The sequence below is a fragment of the Rhamphochromis longiceps genome, linkage group LG11, assembly GCF_057381845.1.
Source record: "Rhamphochromis longiceps isolate RC_006_pf linkage group LG11, R_longiceps_female_GT1.1, whole genome shotgun sequence".
Taxonomy (NCBI): Eukaryota; Metazoa; Chordata; class Actinopteri; order Cichliformes; family Cichlidae; genus Rhamphochromis; species Rhamphochromis longiceps.
This window is the reverse complement of record NC_140567.1, coordinates 28,654,179-28,679,266: the sequence shown is the minus strand read 5'-3', so window position 1 is coordinate 28,679,266 and position 25,088 is coordinate 28,654,179. Positions and strand designations below refer to the sequence as shown.

Genomic DNA, 25,088 nt, shown 5'->3' with positions numbered 1-25,088 from the left:
GGGTATGACTGTTCAAAAGATTTTAACAAAAAAATAGATGTTGGTATGATTTTATTCTGCTGTTTTTTATCTCTTGAATTTTTTTTTTTAATTGATTCCACGCTGCCTGTTCTACTAGTTGTTCTTCACCCATTTAGCAATTACTAATATGAGGCATAAATCACTGGTAGTCCAGTCTGATTTGTTAATCCTGTAGTTTGTATACAGTAATTAACAAAATAAGATGGATTACCTGATTCCAGATAGCACACACTGGGACTCCTAATTCAGATCACTCTAACCCAGATTAAGTGTTGTTAACAAATGAACCCTTGAACAATTCAAGTTTATTTAAAATGTGCAGTATTCAGTGGAAATGTACAAAAAAAACCCAAAGTGTGTCATTTTTTAGTTTTGCTCTTTCATATGTTTAATAACTAAAGTTAAAGAACAAAGCTCTGTTGTATTCCATTTTAACCAGGCTACACTTTCACTCTCAGTGAAGTTACTATATATCAGGGTCAATGTCATACCCTGCAGCTGTGTGACTACCCCACAGTACTCCACTTCCACCCCCCCAATTCCAAAAGTGACTATCCGTTAACAAACCTCAAGGGTCATTAACTTTAGAGATGGCTTATGGGGGACAGGATGGCCTGTGAGAGTAGTCAAATGAATTATGAGCCTTTTGACAAAAGAGGAATGCCTGTCTATATCTTTAAAATCAGAAGGTCACCCACTGCCCACCCCTGAGCCCTGCCTCTGCACCCCTGCATAAGAGTCCCGTTACTGGGGAGAATGAAAGGAGAGCTTGAGGAGGAACAGAGGCTGGTCTGTGCTTGGGTCGCATAGTCGGATTGGGGTCCCGGAACTGCGCACACAGTGTTTTGACCCCTGGGCTTTCCTCAATGACCTCCACCCCCTCCGCTTATGGACAGTGAGCCTCAGGGTCCCGGTACACACACGCCCTCATAGGAGTGTGACGCAGTAACAGAGGGCAGAGAGGGTGAGAGAAAGGCGTAAGGAAGGAGGAGGGAGAGCTGGCTGAGGATGCAAATCACTCGTACTGGGTACAACAGAATTCTGACATAAATTGTCAAACATACAAGAGCCTTGTTTATGCTTTGATTAAAGTGAAATACATCAATCTGTGCACTATATACTTGAGATGTTTATTATATAGGTGTACGTGTAGAGGTATTTGAACTTACATTAACAGAACATTTTGTAGTGCTAGATTTGTCAAGCTGTTCTTCTAGACAAGTGCAACTGAAGCAAGCAGGAGTCCTGCTATCACTCTGCCTCTTTTGGCCCATTCTGAGCTATTGGCGCACCTTTCCTCTGGTCAGCAGAGTTTGGGCCAAGACCTGTGGTCCCCATCCTGCAGCCTCTATGCCTCTCACTTTTCCTGATGACACATTCACTAGGTTCCCTGCCTGCCCTCTTACCCCCCCAGTGGCTCCCAGGAGAAACTGATGGATGGGCCCCATTTATGAAGCTGCTGCAACCAACAAGGATCAATCAAGACCGGGTCACTGAACTGTTGCTGGGCATCAGGTACTCAATTTGTTTCAAACTACTGGAAGTAAGCAAATATATTTTTACCTGCTTTATGTGCAGACAAGACAACATAAAAGATTAGTGGAGATCGTGAGACAAGGAGCAAGAAAGTCCAACCTTTATTTTATTTTTTTGAAAGTGTGCTTGCTTTACCCTAAATCATGATGCTTTCCTACATTTCAGGGAGTAGAGCAACCTCTGTTGCCCACCCAGGAATGGGATATCAACGGCTAACTGGAAAGGATTTGACGGACAAGTTTCATCATCAGTATATTGTACAATTGAATGCGAGTACTCATTTGGTTAATTAAAATTTCATTTTTAGCACCTTGATGTCCAGTAAGATTCTTAGGAAGCCTCAAATCAGTTCGCTGAAAGAGAACTACCTGCTGAAAATGAGCTAGCTGCAACAATTTATCTCTCAAGGGGGCCTTTTAACAGAGATGTTATTGCATAAGCACAGCTGCAGCTAATAAAATTAATAATGGGTAATTTTGATTAAAGTGAGCTAATGAGCAAGCATTGGCAATAGTGTTATTGTTATCGATGCTTGCTAACTGACACCTAAATCATTTTTAATTGTATTAGCTGCAGCTGTGTCTACCCTGCTGCGACATGTGAAAAGGGCCTGTTAGAGGTGTGCTGCATCCCAAGTCGAGGGCTGCAAACAAAGACGTGTCCTTCAGAGGCTCTGAAGGCTAAGCCAAGCCTGTGTCTCCACCACAGAAAGCACTCCAGCGCTTCAGCACGCAAACAATGTCCTCAGTTGATGTTAAAAACATATAAATGTGACTTCATTTTTTTTAGATAATGTATCAGAGCTTCGAAAATATTTAACCTCGGTATACAAGTGTTATTCAGGACTAAATAACACATTAACACATCGTGGGTATCTCAACGTTCAACAAAGCATTACGTGTGTAATATGGAGAACTTCCAAAGTTGTCCTCAAACCTGGATAAAGAGAATGTATTTCTTGATGTTGTTGTGTAAATGGGACAGTTACTGAATTAGAGAGCAACAACACATGAGTGAGAAATGTTATAACCTCAATCTGACACAAAAAGGAAATTGTAGGTCGTACTTGTAACTCAAACTGTGGGGCAAGGATGGCCTGGAATACAGTGCAGAGCCAACTTTTACAAAATATGGCATTTATTTAACTACAGTTCAGCTTGGATCTTAATATTATTACTACTAATAACACTACTTTTACTACTACCTAGAAAAGAGTGAGGTGTGGGATGCAAGTCTTCTTCATCCTCTTAAAAAGAGTATGCTAAAAACAAGTTTAAGAACCACTATAATAACTTCTGGGAACAAATGCACTTATGGCTCTCTTCTAGTTGCCTTAGATTGGAACACTCATGAAGAACACTAATGCCCCCTAGTGGTAAAAAAAAATAAATTATATTTCTTAGCTAACCAGATCATACAGCACCCCCTCGAGTCATAGAGCCTGAGAGCTCTCCACTTCTTCACAAGCAAAGAAATCCTTAAAATATAAGTTGTCTCCAAATCAAGAAATTAAATCCAATTACAAGTTCTTTTGATATTTATTTGAAACAAATTAAGCATAGTTGATAAATATATACAAAACTGAATTTTTATCCTTTGCCTCTGCTGTGCAGACCCATAGGATTCGAGAAGTTCATTATTTTCAAGTATCACCTCCCGACAGTGATTTTCTTTCCCTCCTCTTGTCAACGTTTCCTCTTAGCTTCAAACTTGTAAATTGCTGCAGAACTGGTGGTCTCCTTCTTTACCTTCACTTTCTTGAACTTATCCTGTACAAAGGCAAAACATAAAAAAAAAAAAAACTGAAATGAAGACAGTCATAGCACACCAGCACCAAAACTTTTAAGAACCATGTCCTCCTCACCTGCAGGTCCTTACGGGTCTGAATTTTCTGGCTGATGACAAACATTTTCTTTTCTCTGTCAATTCGCTGGGAAAGTATCTTGTATTGATGTTTCCTTTGCTTTGCCAGTTTCTACAGGTACAAATCACATAGACCCATCAGTGGAATGAAATGCCGAATCTTAAACTTTATTACCAATGAACAATTCCGAGGAGCTAAATTTTAAAGAAATATTCAAAAAATGAATAAATATCATCTCCACAAACCCCCAGAGCACGCGGGTCTACAGCTCCCTGTATTCTCTTGGTTTCCAGTGTTCCCAGACTTGGTCTGTTGTACACTCTGTCCACCAGCTCTGGAGCTGTGTTGAGGTGGTCCGCCAGGTTAAATGACTGCACTGAGGGAGAATAAAAACAACTTCTCAGGCAATCTCAAGACTGAAAGCACAAGAGGAAAAGGATAGTTTGTGTGCACAGCACTTACACATTTCCAAGCACTCACTAAATTTATTAAATCTACCAAACGCTTATATTTACCTTCTTTTTTGGAGTCCACAAAAAATGTGTGCTTGTTTTTTGGTTTGCTCTCTGCATCCAGAAGATGGAGCTCTCCTTTCAGCCTCTCAATTTTCTGGAAGTACATCATATACCCAGAAAGATTGACCGAGGCACCACCACAGATATAAATGATGGTGATAATATCTATGCTCATGCTGCTGCCACTGCCCTTAAACTACTAGGCACATGTACCACCACAGAGCCCTCTCATTCGTTACTGCAGATGGCTACTGGAAATTTGCCTTTTCAGGAACAGAAACCCTTCATCCCCCTTTATATTCCAGTACTAGGCCTACTCTGTGGAGCCTTTGGAAACTGAACAGTTTTCAGAGGGGAACAACTTTTACCATTTGGTTTAACGTTTAATTGTGATGTGATGCAATGATTTGTATGTTGAGAAGTTATTTCTTTGTTGTTTTAGGTTTTCTTTATGTTTCCAAATTGCGAACTCATGCTGTTGGAAAGAGTCATGCACAATATGCATTTTAAAAATATTAGTGCAAGGATAATATATAGCCTGGGTACACTGCCCTGCAAAGTAACCACTTCCAAAATGGTATCGTGAGTATTTAAAAATTACACTGCAGTAGCATTGCTTTTAACATTTAAGGGGTATAATGTATATCCATACCATTCTTCACCTTTGCTATTCGTGTGTATTGACTTAATTTTCAGATCTTCACAGGTGCATTTCTGATGTCTAAAACAAACTCTTAACATCTCTCATTAAGAAAGCTTCATACATGCCAAATTCACTTGTTACTGGTCCTGCATCAGCAGTGTGTTTGGGGTCATGATCATGCCAAAGAATGAAGCCGCTGCCAATCAGAAGCTTTCCAGAAGGTGTTACGTGGAGACTCAAAATCTCGCTGTACTTTTTGGGTTCGTAATTTTATCAGTTTTAACAAGATCTTCAACACGACTGGCTGAAATGCTGCCTCACACCATGACAGAGGCTCAGTGTTCTCCAGATGGCCGTAGACACTCACTGTCGTACTTCTCTCTTGACCTGCGCCGTACATATTTATGACAATTTGAAGCAAAAATTTCAATTTGGATTCACCACTCCATAAGACGTGTTTGCCACTGATTGTCAGCTGAGTTGTTATTTAATTTGGGATACCTCAGCCTGTTCCCGTTGCTTAAGAATGGCTTGTGTCAGGCCATATTTATTCCTATTTTTTAAGCACATGACTTTTTTTAGTTATTGTTCATCTGCTGCAGATACTTTTTAAGCCCCGCCACTTCTGTTGTCCTCCCTTTGGTTTTCAGCTAATAGCACTTTGCCAAATTGTCTTCTATGTGTAGACAGACAAGTAGTTAATTGTTGAGGAGCATTTTTAATGCTTGGATGATTCGCAGATCAGTATTAAATACTATTTTAAATAATTACAAGAAAGACTGGCTCGTTTGAAGCAGTATATAAAGAAATGAAGGGTGAGTCAAGACTTTTGCACATTACTTTACCACAGTAGTTACTGGTTCAAAGATGTTATGATGTCACCAACCAACTAATTATCTATCAGTCAGATGCCTGGTGTAATCCAGTAAGATGATTTGTAGTAATGAATCTCATAACTGGTCAACAAGCATTTCCAAAAAACCCAAAACAACAACAACAAAAACAAAACCCAACAACATCACACTAATTGAACAGAACAGAAAAATGCAAATTTGGTTATAAGGCAATGAGATAAGCTGTGGCCACTGAGCCTACTTTAAGTGAAAAGTGAGCCTATTAACAAGTCAGTTTTGCCACAGTGGTGGTATTTTGTTTCTTCTGCATGACTTATTACATGGAAATTAAAGGTTACCTTAACTTCTGCAACCCTTTTCATCTCCACGTAGTTGATATCCTGCGTCCTCATCATTTTCTTCTGTTCCTCGGTCACCTCCTCCTGCTCTTTTGGTTTTTTAATTACGTGAACTCCATCCTGTCAACACACCACAAGATAAAAAAAATTTAAAAAAAACGCTGAGGCAAAACTCATATATGACCAAATCTATGAAGCAAGGAGGTGCTTCTTGTTGCTTTAATACCTGCAGTGCAGAGCTGATCATCTTGAAGTAAAATTCATCCGGGTTCTTCTCCAGAGCTTTCTTTCGCAGAGCAGCGAGTGTGTTCTGTTTCTTATGATAGTCACTATACCAGCAGACAAGGCAAACTTAAACATCCTATCTTCAAAAGGTAAACACAACTATAAAGTGTGGCAAAAAACTTGCACTTTTCCTTACTCTGCACGGAGTTTGTAGTCCTTCTTCTTCTCCAGCAATCCCAGTTGTTTCCTGAAGCCGGGCTACACACGCACACACAAACAGACAGGACAAATCCAACATTAGTATCTATTACTGTAAGTGTGTGTGTGTCAGAAAAACAACCGAACACACGAGAAGTATGTTGTTTTGCCTTGGCTAATAGGCTAACGAGCTAGCCAACAACATTGCAACGCTCACCTGAGATCTTTCATGGTGGTTTCTCTGTCGAGATTTCAGTGCCTTTCGGAACGAGGACATATTTGTGAAATGACCCCGACCGTATACACGCAAAAATAAGTTAAAACAGATTAATATAAGACTTATTAAGCACACACACACAGATATCTAAAGCCTTCTTGCTGCCTCTGGTTTCTAGTGCTTCCCTGTGAGAGGGACACGTGGGTTCCTGCCTGATTCAGAGCGAGCCGTTTTTCATTTCGCTGTCGCAGATTCGCAACTCAAATTCCGCTGAAAATGTCGTCATATTTTTAAAATCTGGAGCTCAGCAACAAGTTGTATAACTATTTAAAATTATATATTATTTTTAATTTACATTTTAAATAAAATTAAACATGTTTTAGACAAATTAGAATAGTCGGTATTTTGGTGTTGCTTATTGTACATTCGGGTAGTAACACTAGGGGGCACTGTTGCATATGAAATGTTGATAAGATAACCTGTACGTGCGCTTCAGTGTATTATACAGAGGAGAGAAGAAAATATTAAGCAAAGCATTTTTAGATATATTTAAATAGTAAACCCAGCTAAAAATTCATTATTATAGTTTTCTGTGCATTTGTAATCTTTATCCAAAAACATACATTAAATATATAGGCTATTTTTTTAATACTTACATGGGCTTTCTGGTGAAAATACTACTGAAAATCTGTTTTATTAAAACCCAGCATTTTTCTGATTCTGACTATAGACGATTGAAAGGTAATTAAGTATTTTGATTATTAAACTTTTTTTATTGATAATTTTAATATTTTTTAAATCAGTAATATTAAATTATGAAGTTATTTTGATATTATTAGTCTACATAGATGGGGAAAAACAGTGACATATTAACCAGTTATTTAATACATTTTCTAATAAATGTTATGTTTAAAAAAATCAACTAATGTAATATCATTGAAATCCGAAGCCCTGTAATTTGGTTGTCTTTTGGTTTTAAATGTTGGGTCTATAATACTACAGTTGTCGTGCTGTAAGGCTTACTGGCAAAGACAAGCTGAATTAATCTTATTTATCTAACAAGTACTCTCAGGCTATATACAAGCCAGACTTGGCACAGGAAAAAAAAAAACCCCAAAACAAGTGAGGGTACTCATACACCAAATTGCTTTGGTTATTATAATAACAGCCAGCATTTGCCAGAGAGCACAGTTAACACTAATTGGTAATACGTTTATGTTTTTCCAACATGAGCATTCACTGCGTGTTTCTGTTGGGATTCCAGACCCCTATTTTGATTAATACCCAGTCCAACAGGCCTAAAAAGGATTACACAGAAATCCTGTAATATGCCTTAAAACAATCACATGCTCTCAAACAGAAAACAAACTCAATTACACTTAAAACATTTATATGTGCTTTTCTTATGGCTATAGAACTAAGACACTGTGACTTTAGCTCACATGCTTGAAATGAAATATATACATGAGGAATTTCTGTGTTTTTCTTTCTTTCCACTCTGAAGATGAGGGTCAACCTTTCTCTCTGTGAGAAAAGATTCTCCACTTCCTGACATTTCGGGGAGACAAAGACAAAGCCGCAACGGCACCAGTCCCTAATCTCACCCAGGTTCTCAACTCTCTGTGGGACAAAGCCAGCGAGACAGAGAGTGATATTCCTCTTAACGGCCATTTTCTCCGATGGAAGCCCACTATCTCCTCACCAACCGCAAGGAATTTGTTTTATATGTGCGAGATTTGCCTGGCATGCAGAATGTCTTGCGGGTGATGAGACCTCTGAATAGGATCAGTTTTTCCACATTATGTCACGGGCTTGTTTATCAGTGTGATGGCTAATCACCCCAATTCCTGTGAAGGTTTCAGCCCAAGGCCCCACTGATCCACTCACCCACTAACATGTATTTAACTAGGCAAACACAGACAGCCAGGATTTACGGGTTAATGTCTGCCTTCTGACTTACTGGGCTCCGTGCTGTTTAATTCATGTGAGTATTTATCATTACAAGTAAAATGCCTGGTGAGCCACGGCAGGGGTAAATGCTACTTTGGAAATCGGGGACTTGTAACGAGCTGACACAAGAACAGGAGCACAACAGCTTGTGGGTTTGTTCATGGTCAGCAATGGAGGAATGCCCTTGCAGGGCAGATGCAGAGCCATTGGGTTTTCAAATATGACCTCGTAAAAATAACACTGCTGACATATTGTGAGGCTGCTGCACTCGGGGTGAGCTCAGGACTTTGGTATGTCTCCCCTGACCGTGGTTGGTCTTCATCTGCAACGGGCCATTTGACCAACCCAGTCGAAAAATGGACGGGCTACAAATTTCTCCTGTGTGATTATTTAGTTGTATCTCCTAAGAGATTGAATAAGTTGCTGTCAGCGGTGGAAAGTAGTGTTCGGGAAATTCTATTTACATCATTTCTATTTTCTAGTACATTGTATATATAACCTTTATTCTTAGATGGAAATATCAAACTTTTTACAACATCTGGCAGCTACACTTCAAACTGACTTAAGAATTCATTGGAGTGAACCCATTATGCCTACTTCTATATCCACAATGCCTTTTTCTTGGCACACAATTTAATATAATCCCTATTTACTTCATACCAGGACTTCATGCAGTTGCTCAGTCATCTACTTTCAAGATGCTGTAGCTCTTCCCCCTTTAAGGAAACCTTTAGGCCAACTTTCTCCTGATTGGCTGCCTATTGCAAACAGAAGATGAAGATGTTTTCATGTAGTTAGCAATTCTGTCAAGCATCTTTCCTCTTATGAATTCCTCATATGGTTTAGTTTAGATAACTAAGAAGGTAAAATGACCCAACATTAAGAAAAGAGCATTAATAAACAAAACAAGAAGAAACACTCAGTATTATATTATATACCCCAGAAGGATCCATTGAGCACCCCAGATTTATCTTGTGACTGATATACTAGATAGTTTAAAAGTATTTATATTGATTCAGTCTAATGGTGTAACATATAGTAATGTGATGCATAGCGTTTCCCTTGTAATAGAACAGTGTTACATTCTGCTTCTTTATGCCCAGTTCCCAGTAAATTACAACATAGGGGCACTACTGGGTGGGATTCTCACAATAGAAAGTTAACCACAAACTCTTGTAAAACAAAATTGTCTACTATTAAGTGTTGATATGGTGCTTATTTTCTCTGCTTGAGTTTTGAGAGTGTATATTGTGCCATAACTGGTTTTATACTCCAAGCAATCATGGCTGCAAAGTGTAGAAAAAAGGGTCATTGTTTTTAGATCAGACCTGATGTGCTCTGTAAATAAGCTCTAATTGCTGATATCAGCAAAAGCCTTTATTCTTAAATTGATAGTCTTGTGATAGGTTATTTTGAGTTTATCTTTGATAATTGATAGACAGTGTGCTCCACGTGCTTCTCTATCTAAAGCTACAAAGACATTGTAAATTCAATTTAAGTATCCAAACACCATTTGAGTTCATGCTATTTCGTGCCTCTCACCACTAAATATGTCGATATTTTTATTACATTATAGCGGGACGTCACGATGTCCACTTGCCATTATGTATCGTGTGAAAACACACACAAATTGTACAGGACACATTTAGATATCACTCAAGTGGGGCATTTAGCAATTTAATAACACCATTGGTCTTGTGCTCAGGGTTATGTTGTTCATTTGAGCTAATTTGCCTCAGATGTTTCAAAGCCACACGTCCAAGAAAAGAGCGTGTTGTGTGTAGTTTAGCACATAATAATCAAAAACATTCATTGCATAGCATTCACTTTAGACATTATGATCCATTTCTGTTCATGATCAAGTCACATTCAGTTGACTCATATTAAACCTTTAACTTGTTTTGCAAAACTAAAATATAAATGTTTAAGGTAAAGGTCACAGTTAACTTGGTTACAAAGTAAGAAACTCATCGGACTATCTCGACCACGATGAATTGACAGGCCTGTAATCCTGTAATGTTTCACACAGCCTGATGGGACCACGCCTCAGAGTGTAAAATTAGAATTCATAATTAGGGGGTTGCGTGGAAGTGAGGGGTCAAACGAGTGGGGATCACACTCTTTCAGTTTTCAAAGAACCATGAAAAACAACATGCCACATGGTCGGAGGGTTTTGATTTGAACTTTAACTTAATATGGGATATCCTCTGTTGCTCGTCCATAAACAATCAAGAAACAACGATGCCATATTAAGTGAATGAAATTAGCAGCAATTTATATTGTAGTGTTTAGTACTTCTGAGCACTGGCATTTCTTGTGAAAGTCTTATTTGAATGAGAAGTGTATTGACTGATCGCTGTTCTTATTTACTGATGGTGGTGCAGCTGTTACACAAAGTATGTCCACAATGTAATACAAACATCTAGTCAGTTATTTCTCATAGAGTGAAGAGATCTTTTCATCTCTCTGCAATAAATTTACATGAAACTTGCTTTAAATAGTGAGTTGAATCCCAGTGATAACAAATAGCTAACAGATAGCTGAGGATGGACACAGAGAGTTTTAAATTAGTATGTTAGTGCCTTACAGCCAGAGGGCTTTTCAGATGGCTGAAACAGTGTTTGAAACCTTTTAGCCCTTTACACTGGCACATTTCTGAAACTGTCACTCGGCACACATCACCCAGAGACTAATCCTGTTTTGTTAGGTGGAAGTGAGAAAGGTTTGAAATTCTCTTGCATGGTCTGTTTTTGTTGTTTGCAAAGCTGTTTGTGACACTTTTGATTGAAATGCAGTGTAACGTGAATAATGTCTTCCAGGAGAAAGCGCGCACCACGGTTCACATCTGCGTGGCGTCGTGACGTTTTTTACTTGACCTTTATGTGGCCTTTGATTGAGGCCAGCCTAAAATAAGAGTATCAAATAGCTTGCCTTGCAAGAAGCATATAAACCACAGAGAAGGTTTGAAAATTGAGATCATCAAACTGTGAGAAGATTAATTACTGGTTCAAATCACAGATATGGTCAGATGGTGCGGTGGGTATTATGGTCTTATCTCCGCCTTACTGAAAACTTGCAGAGCACCCTTAAAAGGAAAATCTATGAGAGGGTCTTCAGTATAGCTGCAAACAGCAGCATGTAATAATAACAATACTGACATCCTTGAAATGAAGTCCTGCAATGAGCTTAAACAGTGGTTAAAAACAGCTTTTTTTGGCCACAGGATGATCTTAGGGGCCGCATCAAAGCAGCATAGGTCAGTATGAGGTCGCCAAGGATTGCTTTAAACTGTGAACTGCAATACAAAGCTATACTAGCAGACTAAAAATATGGAGTTGAAAATTAGCACCACAGTTGTTTAATTACACATATTGAACTGTTAAATGTTGAGGTTTTTTTTCACCAATTCACAAACAGTTATTCTTTGAAAACTTTTCCTACAGAGAGTGTGGTCTTTGTGGTCTTTGCTATGTTTGAGCTGCTGCTGTGTATATGGTTCAATCCCTAACCACAGAAAGTGTATGGTGACTGCCGACCTGAACGTGCCGTACTGTTTATCATGCATGGAGGCAATTCTGCCAACGATACTGTGTTTAATGGGTTGGGAACATACTGATTCACTGTAATGACTCAAATGGAGATATCAGGATCATTCACTGTATGACAAAACAGCAGCCAGCTGCATCCAGGGGAAAATGTCACTCCCACTTGTTGAGTCATGACAAAAAATGAAACATGGGGTGTGGAGAAATGACCCACACTTTAAAATAGGGAAGTGTAATTTAGCAACTGGGTTTGCTCTTTACCCTTTTTGGTAATGTAACTGCATGAAAAGGTCAACAAATGTCACTTAAAAAGCAAGAGATTTGTGTGTTTTAGAAAAGCAAGAATGTCTTAATACATATCTAGGCTGCTTGCTGCTGTTCACTTTCACCAGTTAATATTTATACTTACACATTATTTAGACTGTAGGAAATATAAAGTCTCTATTTGAAGCCAAGTCATTAATATCTGGAATTGATCTGAGACCAAAATGTCAGAGCATTTGAACACTATTATATGCATCCATTCATGCTTTATTTATTTATTTATTTTATCGAAATGTATTTTATTTTTTTTACCCGCTTCTCCAGTTGAGGGTGCTGGCCTGGCTGGAGTCTATTCCAGCTCTCATAGAGTGGTCACGTCTCATGTGTATTAACTCTAAACATTGCATGGGAGGTTCACAGATAATTTCACATTCATCTGTCAGACTTTTTACTTCTGCTTGATTTATTTACTAACCGGCTGATTGCTTGTCAGAATTAATTAAGGAAGCTCGTGAGCAGTATCGCCTTCTCCACCATACTTATTGTAAGTCGGTGTTTCCTGTTAAGGATATTAACTCGGCTATAATATGTAATTCTACTAAAACTGACAGCAGCACGGAAAAAATAAGGCCCGGTTGGGATGTACCCTCCACTGCCTAGACTACTCTCAGGTCTCGTTTGAAGTCGCTGCAGGGAGGGAGGAAGGGAGGAATGTTTTTTGGGGGGGCGGGATCTTGTGACTCACCAGCAACTTCCTCAGTAGTAGGACAAAAGTAGCCGGCAAGCTGCATCCCTCTCTGCCGCAGAGGTTTATCAACAGTCAGAGGAAACACAAAAAGTTGCACAGTTGCGGGCGACACGTCGGAGGAGCGATCTGCGAACTGATCCCAGTCCTGATCTGAGCGAGTGCCTGCAGAGGAGGAGGCGGGTTACCACTTTGAAGTTCCAAAGGTGCCTCCAGACTTCAGAGACCCCTGGTAGGATTCAACTTTCTTTTAAAAAAAATATAGAGAGAGATAGAGACTTTTCCTCTCCTTATTATCACGGTATTCCTTTTTACTAAACAATGAATTTACCTTTCAAGCAGGAAATTACTTCGCAAAAGATGGATCATGGCAAAATAAAGTAACTTATACATACTGATTCTTGGTGAGGTATTCAGCTGAAAATACATTTCACAAAGAATCTCGAGTTTAAAGAACTTAAAGTGTTGTAATTACTAGTTGTGTCATTACTATTTTATATTCAGTAAATGGATAATAAATAACAGCCTATGATTGTGTCTCGTGGCAAAAGTTTACTCTTTGTGAAATGTATTTTCAGCTGAATAGTGATCAGCTTACTGAAATACTGATTATTATTAGTTGTCTTTCATGTGGTTGTACTGGTAGCACTGCACTTAGCTGCACAGTATGAGCTTCATGTATAATTTAACATCTTAAGATCACATTTACTCTGTACTATTCATGTTGGGAATTGCAAGAAAAGAGCAGGCTTGGGCTTGACATTATGACAAGTATTAATCCTTCACACCTTAGTCAAACACAGGGCCCGTGGATAAGCCTGCAAAGTAAAACCCAGAGACATTTCAGGGGGTCTGGATCTTTTCTGTCTGTCTATGTGTTTTTCTCCTTTCTTTTCTCCTTTGCTTTTCCTTATTATTGTAAAACAGTATATGCAAACATGCAAATGAGGCATAAAACAAACAATGGAGAAACAGAGTGTGTTAGTTTGTGTGACCCACTGAACTGTGTCGAGGAAGGATTAAGGAGGAACTTTTGTGCCACTGAAGCTCCTGGCTGAGCAACGTGTGAAGGCCTCACGGAGCAAAGTCCCTCGGGCTTAACTTGTCATTTCTCCAGCAGAACAAAGTGGGGTATGGCAGTGTGCGTCTGGGATGGGTGTGTCTGTACTGCAGCTTTGAGGTTTGTGTTGGGCGTGTATCGTGACATCATAATGCATAGTAGCAGTGTCATCCTTGTGGTGATTGTTTGGTGTTTCATCTGTTGTGTCATGCGGGTGCAGTGGGCATGCGGTGAGAGTAACGTGTTCACAATGGGATAAAGTTTAATCCAAGGATTGAAGATGGAAATGGTGTTTATTTTTATTTCTACAGCGTAAGCAGATTACAGACACAAAGTATTGTGTTTTTTCTCGGGTATAGTTGGAAGGGCTTTCAGGGACATAACGACTGCTGTTGTGCTGACACTACATGTGATGCCAAGTTACAGACTGAAGATGCAAATTCAGTTTTTCCATTGTGTTAGGAGGGTTTTTATTACATTGCAGTGCCTGTAACAGATCATTAACATACAAAGATTTGGTCAAGTTAAATTCTAACCATGCTTTGAATCACTAGGGATCTCAGAAACACAGAAACTGTTATGCAGCACTGACATACGATATTGTCACCATATAAAGTTGATATGGCACTTACAGTTGCATATTTGCATATCCAGCAGATAAGGAACAACACAGGCTTTTGTTTAGAGCTCTGAAGCTGGCCAAACAGTGAGCATAGCTGTGATATTGACTTTCCTTTCTTAGTTTTGTTCTCTCAACTAGTTCCTGTTTGTTAGCTTTGTCTGTCTGGAACTCAGCATGTAGTTTACAGTCACACTTTCCAGCTTTAGCTGGGAATAGGGTTTAATGAGAGCAGAGATACGCAGTGAGCACAATAAAGTTAGGATGAGGACACGAGAAATGAGAAAATAATGAGGCAAAAATGCTGATACTCTTTGCAAATGAAGGAACCTGTGGATCTGGGTGATGTCTTTGTGATGAGCGAATGCTTATGCATAGTCTCTTGATCCATTGTTAAAATTAAATTATTATTAGATTTAAAGTAAGGGCTTGACTCCTGAAACCCAGTGGTTCCTTAAAAACATATGTCTTTGTGGAGCAGCTGAGGCCTAGGAGCCAGAGGCAGTCCTCTACTAATTAGAAGGTCACTGGTTCAATCCCTGACTACTGTAATCTGTATGCTGAAGTATCCTTGGGCAAGTTTTTGAGCCCTGAGTTTACCTCAGTGCATTCATTGGTGTGTGAGTGTTGCTCATGATGGTTAGGCAAGGTGCTTATACATAAAGTAACGTGATGAAGGCTTGTAGTAGAAAGTGCTTTGAGTCCCCATTTAATGCAGAAAAATGCTAAATGAATTATTAAATAAGGTGTGTTTTAATGCAAAGACAACAACTGTTTAAATCAACATTAGATCCAGCACCCTTGTTTTCTTTGTGTCACTACAGAATTGAAGGGATGTGCTCTTTTTGAACTCTCGTTGTGCTTTCACCATTGACAGGTTATGTTTATTATTTTTACACAAATGCTTTGCCACAGTGACAAGCAGAAGTAATACCCTAGCAACCAAAAGACAGTCATTCTGTCCCATTTAGCATCTGGGGAGCTTGCCTTGACAGAGCCCACGGGCTGTATAATGTATTTGTTTGCTTTTTTCCCTCTTCCTCTCTCCCTCTCTGTTTCATTGACCATGGTCACATTCTTCAGAGGTCTCAGTGTTTTCTAAAGGTTTCTCCCTGCATGGTGGTTGGACCATGGCCAGCTCTAAACTGTAGTGGGACTGCAGCTAAATGACTTGAATTGGCTGTAGCTAGTTTTATGTGTTGGCACCATTTGAAATAAGGCCAAGGATAATGATGGAGGAACTGGTGGTCAAGTGCTTGCAGGTGGTTTGAGAGCAGAATATAGATTTGTAAAGAAGTGGTTCTCCCCTGACATTTCGCATTGTATTTTTCCTGTCCCTCGGTGGTATGTGTCAGAGTTTTATTTTGATTACTGCTTCAGCTTCTTTCAAAGTTAAGGCGTGTGTGTCTTTTAAAAAGATAGCGGTGTCTTCCTAACCCTCACTTGCATGCCCCCACGCTTTGGTCCTTGTTGTGTCTTGTTTTTCTTTTCAGTTAAAAATCTGAAAATTTGATTATCCTAGTACAGATATGAGACTGCATAACTTGTTTCCAGAATTGTAATGTCTGTGTTACATGTGAGACCATATAAGGCAAAATGTAGTCCTTTCTGCTTCATATACATACATATATATATATATTTTTTTCTTTTTTTTCTTGAATGTGTCTCCTCCACCATTACTCACTTCCCTCTTCATTAGGATATGGGGGCGCGTGGCTGGCAGCATGAGTGTGTCTGCATTCCGTGAAAGGGGGGAAATGACCTCAGGTTTCCTGTGTGGGGAAGGCCCAGGTGCTGTGCTGTTATTGTGAGGGTCGCAAGACTTCCTCCATGGACGCTTTGTTGGTAAACGTCTGAAACATGATCCCTTGAGCCAGGGCCCCTGTGGGAGGTAGTGCCCCCCTCGCCCCACCACCACCTCACAATTCATTCATTTTGCCTAACACGTGTAACTGCTCTTATTTCTCACTGCCACAGTGTTCAGTCCATATGAGATTTTATGTAAGGAGAACTCAAACTTCATATAGACTGCAAAGGCGTGTTAAAGGTAACTGACTCTGCGCTAATGGGGTAATTATGCTCCTTTAGGAGTGTAATTACGGGTCTGTACCTAGCACTTACAATACAGTACCTGCTATCCTTAAAGGAAATACTGTTTTCAGAAGAAATACCAAATTGTGAGGATGGAATAATAGGTAACTTATAACTACACACCTGCGAGTTTAATACAAGCTAATTATATGGCATGAAAGAGTACATCACTCCGCCTTTCACCTTATCCATTCAAGTTTTCCACACGTGTCCTATAAATTTATTACACATTGAATTTATGGAAATCATTCATAGCTTATCAGTGTTTCCTTTGCAGCCTCTCACATGAAACAGATGTTGTTTGGGTGCAGAAATCCTGTCGATTCAATGCTTCGTCATCACATTCAGTTGTGCGCTGAAGAAATGTGTTAGTCACTCATGACTCTTTCTCTGCGCCCTCACCTAAAGGGAAGAGAGTAGGGTCATGTGCCAACAGATGTATGGGACCCGATAAAAGGAATGTCATGTAAAACCTACGGCCGTTACAAAGCCTTCCATCATCTGTGTAACCTGACTTGTTCCTGAGAGCAGGATCCCAGAAAAAAACTTTCGTTAGTTTCTTGGAACTCATTCAAGTCCGCTATGTGTTGACTGAAACTTTGCCAAAAGGTGTGAAGATCTTTGAATTGCATAATGTAATTGGTTGCTTAAAAAGTTGGCACCCATAAATGATGCTGTCCTGGGAAAGTAGTAGATTTTGACAAAGAGGAAGAATAGTTGCAAGTCCCATCAAGAAAAGGGAGAAGGGAGGACTCAGAAGAAAGCTCAAATTCAAAGTCTGTGGACAAATTGCAGGGCTTTTATATAACTGGTAATAAGATGTGTGTTATAAATTCATATAACTAATGGTTATGTTGGGCTGTGGCTAAATCATAGGATAACCTATGGTTAATGGAAGTACTTGAGGAGAGGAATGTTGAGTGAGGAGAATTTCTTCAAGATCCAAGGTAATAAGATGTTATTCCATCCTCATATGTCTGCTAGGGAAGATGAAAAAATAAAGAACCAGTGCTTACACTTCAGATTGTAACACCACACTTTTTGCATGTGGAATAACAGAGAGAGATTCTTCTGGATAATATAAAGAGGGACTCACTGAGTTGAAATGATCATGACTTCTGTCACAAGTAGATGACTCTCAAGTTGGTGTGTCTGTTACTTATAGATCCCTGATCCTGATCCTACCTGCTAAAATGCTTTGTAGGTTACTACATGTACATTAATCTAACAGCAATCATCAACTGTATCATCCTTTCCATTGGATGGTCTTGTACATTGGCTTAATTAGGTAATAATTTGAGAGCATGTGGCAAACAGTCCTTAACCACGCAGTGATGCACAGCAGGCAACAAACACAGCAACAGTGCCTGCAGCTTAAAATGCCACCTTTCAAAACACTGCAACCCCCAGAAAGAATGGGCTGTTAGCAAAGAATTTCTTCTAAACAACATACTAGCAGACCTCTGTTCTCATAACAGATGTCTTGGAAAGGTAATTAAAGCTTGGCTCTGTATACCTGCACTGTTTGTTCCACCACAGCACTACTGTATCTCACCTTTACCCCATGCTGCAGTAGTTGTGTCTTTATTTGGCTGTAACTTCAGTTTGCCGCAATGCCAACTGCGCTGGTGTTGATTGCTTCCCAAATACTTTATAGGGTCGGCTCTCACATCTGCACAGAATGAGCCCAGACTGTGACATCACAACAGAGGAAGTGCCGTCAATCGAGTTTGGGTGTGAAGCAAGCTGTTTAGCATGTGCACATTTTTATTTGACTGCTCACAAATGTTTGCTGTGTTGCACAACTGTCTCCAAGGAATGAACCCCAGGGAGTTTACACAATGTCCTGTGTGAAAAGCTGGTACATGTTCAGAAGTGAATTATCTTGTCTCTGATAAATACAACTCTGTTTATTTGGAGTGAAGCTGTAAGAGAGCACGTTCCCCCTTGCTTAACATAAACACTGTAAAAATGCCTGCTCTGCATGATGAAACTAGCAAATGATGAAGAATGTGATTCTTTAGCCAGAATATCTTGCTCCATCTTCGTAGTTCTTTTTTGCCTTTTGCGCGCACGTATCGCAGGCACACATGCATACTTTTCTACCATCTCACTATAATCTTTACGGGTCTGTGGCAGAGACAATAGTCTCTACAGAGAAAACAAGCTGAGACAAGCCAGACTCGCTGCATACACAGAGGTGTGGATTTATGTCAGTCAATAAATTGTGCTGTATATGACAGTTGTGCCCTTTTCAAAATACACAGAGGAGAACGCGTTCACTACTGCTTGGGTAGCATTTGGCACTAATTGTAAACCTGTCAAAGTTACATAGAATAGGTGTTCGAAGAGGGCAGGATATTTTTTGGCCTCCCTTGCTTCCCTGTCTTCTCTCACCTTTACTGGATACTGACTGGCCCTCATTCAGTGCCTTGGAGGAGCCATAAATGGCAGAAAGTGGCCGTTGTCTGGCTATAAAAGGACGTTAGCTTCTCTGTGAGAAGACGACGGTGATGTACGACTAAAACGACTAACAGAGAACTGGGAAGGGATTTTGTGGCTTCTTTGGTTGAAGTGAAAAGCGAGAATGAAAGGGTGAGATGGCTAGGAGAGGTGAGCGCACGCATTTATCAAAGGACTGTTACAGAAAGGTGTAATCAAAGGCAAATGTACATCCCTACTGTTTATAGTACACTCTGTGCACCACCTCTCTGTCTTAGAGAAATTTCTATTAATTTGCAATAATTTCAACAACTATTTACTTTTATTTCAAAAATGCAAACAAGCAAAAGAACACATTGTGCATCCAGCGATGCGTCTGGCATCATCTCTCCACTATGAAACTCCTTAAAAGTGATGCAGTGTAATCTTAACAATGAAATACTGCCGTGTTTGAAAGTGTGTTCACAACCAGCCAATCACATTCAGCTCAGGATGTTTTTAGTACTTTCAGCACAGCTCCTAATGATTCAAACTTTTCCAGCACCCCAGAATTATGTAGGCGTTGTTTTACTTTTGTTTTAGCGTAATCACCTGGCATTGAAAACCATCATTGGCTCTGTAGCAATTCCAAACCTTTTTACCAAGGACAGAAAGTCCACGCATGCAACACTGAGCATGGAGCCTTTCACTGTTTTTGAATATGAAGGGTAACTATATATTTGCTGAAAATTTACAGACAATTTCAGACACTTAAACTTAAATATTGCGTAAGTTTACATGCATTTCATATATAATTTTTGATTATTTGTTTATTATTACTTATCGGATATATGTTGGGCTGTGATGCAATTATTCTTGGATATAGTTGTCTGCACAGTTCAAAAAATTATATTAAAAAAAAATCTAAAGCCAAGATGTCGTCATATGATGACTATGTCTCTGCCACAGCTGGAAAAACATAAAAGGGCACACAAAATAGGCCTTTTTGCAGAACATGTGGTACATCAATACACATATGGCTAAATGAATTTGAAAAATAGTACCTTGGAGTGCTTTTGCAGCAATTCAGTTTCATTTGATGGGGAAAAATTATAAATGTCTGGACCTCATTGTTGCAGCCTCAATGAAGTGTATTTTTGTGTCTTTGGAAATGTCTTCTTTTTGTTCCCTTCTTGCAGCTAACCGTATAGTGTCTATGTTGTCTTATCCGAGCATTATAAGAGTCACTGTGTAGTTTTCTGCCCTTATGCGTAGAAATAAAGCTGTCTTTGTGATGTTGTAGAAATTATGTGACAGATACAGACCCCCCATTACAACTAGCAGCTTGATGTATTGTGTATGGCCTGGGCAGCGAGTCAAACCACCTACAGAGATGGTTTTTGACCGCATTAGTGGCAGCACAGTACAAATATGACATTTCTCCAACACAATGCAACATCCGGGTTTTAAAAAAAGTTTTTTAAAAGTTAGGATGCTGATGTGCAATAATTTGCAAATCATTTAAACCCCATATTTAACTGAAAATAGAATATAGGCAAGTCAGATTTTGAAGGTGAGATATTCTACTGTGTGTTTAAAATTATATTTGATAATAACTACCAGCAACACATTTGAACATAAAGATTCTACATAAATGGATATAAGCTTTTCTGACGCTTTGCTCACATATGATGCACAAGAAATAATTTGGTTTTATTTATATAAAGCCATTACACCACAACAATTGTCTCAAGGCATCTTTATATAGTAAAGTAAAGATGCTAGAAGGTAACGTTAAGGTCTCGCCTTCTTCCATCCTGCTAAACGCCCCTCAGAACGAGACAGTCTTCCATATTCATACTATATTCTCCAGTCTTTTCAGAAGCCTGGCAAAAAACACTAAGTTGTTTTCCTACTTGTCCTAAGGTCCACCATACGTTTGCAATTCTGTCAGTACTTTAATGGACCTAAACATTCAGCTTCAAACAGAACCACATCCAGTGTTGGCAATGGAAATTAGATCAATGGGTAAAATGCAGGCCAGACGGTGAGCAAAGCAAAGCAGAGGGCCAATGACACAAGCGCCATGACTTCACTGTGGAAGTATTCAACCCCCCTTAAAAAAACCCATCCCTCATCGCATCGCACACTTTCTCAACACTGGTGAGTGGAAACTGTTTAAGGTTTAATGATTGCTGAAGAAAAAAGAAGGAAAAAGTGTCCTATAGTATGAGAAGACTTGCATGATCAAGCTCATTTGAGACACTGCGTGTTTCTTGAGAAGGTCAGGCATTGGATTATCTCAGTGTCTCTGCACAGCACTTTGTGCCATGTAGCTTTTAACCTTTATCTACTGCTAGTCTAATAGTGAAGGTGGATCCATGTATCCTGATAATTTACACTTAGCATGACTTACATTTACACTTTACTTGATCGATGAAGAGGCTGTGAAACCAGGATGCTATCCTTGTGGCTTTAGCTAAGTCCTCAACTTGTGTCTGTTTTGTGTTCAGCACAGTTACCAAATCATTCTTCTATATAGGAAAGAGAAGCAGGACAAAAGCTGAATAAGGTCAGACAAGAGTCGGGTAGGAGCTCTGGTTAATAGATTGAAAGAGATAGACAGGTCTTCTTTGGAAGCAACATAATTCAGCAATGCTATCAGTGTTTACCAAAGCACCTGTTTTCACATCTCGCCTCTCCATTTAACAACTGCAGCTGGGTCTTTGCATTTTATCACCGATAATGAATTAGGTGGGGAAGATGAATGGTGTTTTGCATGGCTGCATGATAAAGAGATCCCAGTGTGTGACACTCTAAGATAAGGACCTGACGGATTGCAGCTCTCTTTCGGCAAAGTCAAGAAACAAGCTTGGATTTCTGCACTTGCGGCTCATCTCGGGGACTTAAAACAATCTCAGATAAATCTACTGGGATGTATTGTGTATCACAGGGACTGCTGTTTTTTGATACTAGTGCTAATCACTTTTAGGTGACTATACGCTTACATCTACTACTATCACTCCACCTCTCCCTGGTTTTTCTGCAATGTTTTTTTTTTTTTACTCCTACGGCTTTGCCTAGGTCACTACACAAATAAATGAATGCACTTGTGCGATTGTGGCCTTGTGAGTGGATGCAAGAGCTCAAAACATAAATGATCAGAACTAGTAAGGGACAAAAGACATATAGTCTGAAGCTTTGTTCGATGGCGGCAGAGAAAAGGGGAAATCGGTAGGTGTAAGAGCAACTGAGGGACGTGGGGAGGTAAGGGTGGATGCATGTCAGTGTGATTTATGGACACCTTTTGAAGTGAGCTCATTGCAGCCACAGAGCCTACCTGCTGCATTTCAGAACCGAGACATTCTCCTAGCAGTCAGGCGAGGGGGATGTCTGACCTCTAGGTCACTAACCTCCACTAGTGCACCGCTCACATATACACATCCTGGTTTTGTAGCCAATCATCATGTGTTTTGTTGGGGTTTTTTTTCCAGAAAGCATACATGCACTGCCAAGACATCAGGTAGTCACATGACTTGGCCCAGAGTAACCTATTTAAAGGTTAAAGCAAACAGGGAGACTGACAAAGAGGAAAAAGAGGCGGCTGATCTCCGGATCCTAAAAAGTGGGTCACAGGAGATATGTTCCTACACAGTCCTTTCTTCTTTTTTTTGCATCAGTATGCAGAAATATAAATGGAAATTTATACAATCTCAAGTTGAGTCTGAATGGAAACTGATTTTTATCGTCCCTTGCACTTTAAATCTCACTCTACGGTAGTCTCACCAACAATGACATCATTGTTTGACTAAGTAAGGCTTCCATCTTCCGAACTGCTGGTGAGGGTTCGAGTGTAAGGGGGCGCCTGATCATCAGCCTGGTGTGAATTCATCAACTACTCATCATGTTTAGATTGTTGTTACCAAGATCTTCCCACTGTGTTTGAAACTCATTTCCTTAATGCATCAGACTGCTTGACCCTATCAGCTTCATTTATGTGAGCAGAAAAGCTGGAGATCATAAATATGAGAGATAATTACACCCAACAGGAAGTCCCCACAAAGAAAGTTAAACAAACGGTGTGTGTGTGTATGCAGCTGCTCATTGCACTCTTCGTGCCACTTATTGCCCCCTGTTTTGGTTGCAGTGTTTATTTTTTGTTTGATCTCTCTACACTCTACCCTCAGCTTTGTGTGCACTTGCATTAGGTGTGTGTAAAAACGTCCACAATTTGCTGCAGGTGTATCTGTGACTTTGCCCTTCCGCGGGACTGTTTCACTGTGTTTAGACATAATACATCTGTTTTTCATTGTGACTGTGTGTTTGCAAAATGTATGTGAACATCTCTCTGAGAAGTCCCAGAGATGTCTGTGTTTGGGGTAACAGGAAGAAGCAGTGTGTGTGTGCATACTGTCTTGGACTTCTCATTGTTATCCACCGCATACGGGTGAAAGCGGTCATCGGCCAGTAGGAAATGAACCTGGGTATGTTTCTCAGACTGATTAGCAGAGTAAAGGAAGTGGACATCACATCTTTTTTTTTTCTTTTTTTATGACCGGGGAACATGACGCTTGCGTTACAGGCTTCGCTCTTGAAATAGTGAGGAAGTCCAGAGTCGCCTTTTCAGGATGGCATAACACATCAGTTTTCACATTGCACCAGCATTCCTAATAAAACGTTGGGTAGTGCCCTCAGGCAGAAGTGAGCAGGATGAAATGAGAGCTAAACGTCACTGCCAAGAGGTTTATGGTGCTAGGGAATGAGGGCACTGTTTACTTGTTGCCATGGAAATGTGTCTGAGAAGGGAAAGAATGGCAACATGTACTGGAAATGACTTCTAAGCTAATCATCCCAGCCAGTTCACAATTGGCATGTTACCCTTATTTTCTTATCCAGTGAATTGCTTTTTTGTTGTTGTTGTTGTTGTTTAAATAAACCTGTCTTTTCAGGGTAACAGTGTCAAAGGGGGAGAGAGGTGAGTGTTCTGGTCTGCTGCGGTTATGAAGGACAGTTTGTGCAGCTGTTGTCAGGAACGTAGATTTCTCTCACCCCTTATAATGCATAAAACTCATAAAATCCCTGGCGCTCAGTGAATGAAAACATCCACCTGCTTATTACAAAATGCTGAATATTCATGTCTGGGGATATTTGGATGAATGTCTAAACAGAGAAATAATAAAAAGCTCCCTTGCCTTGATATTAACCTCAGGGTCAGGTGCCATCACTGCAGCCACGAGCCGCAAGTCTAAATGAGTTAAAAATAATTGCTTGCACTTGTGAGTGTATACTCAACAGTTGTGTGTGGCATGCTCAGATTGCTGAGTGTGCGGGCTGTGAAACTCTAGCCTGGTTCCTTGATGTCCTGGCTAGTTATGCTGACTAAGCAACATTAGGAGACCACCTGGGAATGACCAAGAGTCTGAAGGAGCCATTTTGTGTCTTTTGGTTCTTTAGTTAGCCTCAGGGCTGGTTTCCCAGCCATGAAGTAAGTATAGTCCTAGACTACAAACTTTTATCAATGGAGATGTTCATGGATTTATTTGCTTTTTGCTCTGTTTTGCGTTGTTTTTTTTAGTCTGGGACTAGGCTTAATCCTCGTCTGGGAAACTGCCTATAAATTTCAGTGCCCCCCTGTGACTAATAGCCACAAAATCAGTGTCTAAGGAGCAGAGGTCTGAACATGTTTAAGTTTCCCACCTCTGTGGCCATGCTTATCCAGTATACTTTAAGTTTAGACATAAAATACAAGTGCATAGTTAATTAATTGTGTTAGCAGGTATGTGAAACATTGGTGACTCACATTATAGGCAGGATTAAGTGGATTTGTGCATGTGTGTGAGTTACCCCCAAACATTACAGTTGTTTTTACAAACTTTGTTACTACAAAGTGTCAGTTGCCTGAACCCACTTATTGAATCAATCACTCTTTTGGCAAAACCATAAGCATTTTTTACCTGTTTAGACACATCTTGTCAACACATT

General features: G+C 39.8%; 2 protein-coding genes across 2 annotated transcripts in view; one reads left to right on the top strand and one right to left on the bottom strand.

The window, feature by feature from the left end:
- Positions 1-3,076: 3,076 nt before the first annotated feature.
- utp11 (UTP11 small subunit processome component) lies at positions 3,077-6,616 on the bottom strand. Its single transcript, XM_085423493.1, has 8 exons — positions 6,412-6,616; positions 6,193-6,254; positions 5,998-6,100; positions 5,772-5,891; positions 3,937-4,030; positions 3,667-3,797; positions 3,422-3,532; positions 3,077-3,326 (listed from the first exon to the last, which is right to left on the bottom strand). Exons 1-8 carry the CDS (start codon positions 6,469-6,471, stop codon positions 3,243-3,245), a joined length of 765 nt encoding a protein of 254 aa, XP_085279619.1. The 5' UTR covers positions 6,472-6,616; the 3' UTR covers positions 3,077-3,242.
- A 6,307-nt stretch (positions 6,617-12,923) lies between these two features.
- fhl3a (four and a half LIM domains 3a) overlaps positions 12,924-25,088 on the top strand; it is a 35,019-nt gene continuing 22,854 nt past the window's right edge. The window contains exon 1 of the mRNA XM_085423492.1: positions 12,924-13,147. The gene's annotated coding sequence lies outside the window, so the exon portion shown is untranslated. The remainder of the gene's footprint in view (positions 13,148-25,088) is intronic.

Excerpts from the sequence above, each read along its gene's own strand:
- utp11 (XM_085423493.1), bottom strand. The coding sequence starts at position 6,471 with ATGTCCTCGTTCCGAAAGGCACTGAAATCTCGACAGAGAAACCACCAT. Across the intron at positions 6,101-6,192 it reads GACTACAAACTCCGTGCAGA|TGACTATCATAAGAAACAGA; the intron begins GTAAGGAAAAGT and ends CTGCTGGTATAG. Across the intron at positions 5,892-5,997 it reads TGATCAGCTCTGCACTGCAG|GATGGAGTTCACGTAATTAA; the intron begins GTATTAAAGCAA and ends GTGTGTTGACAG.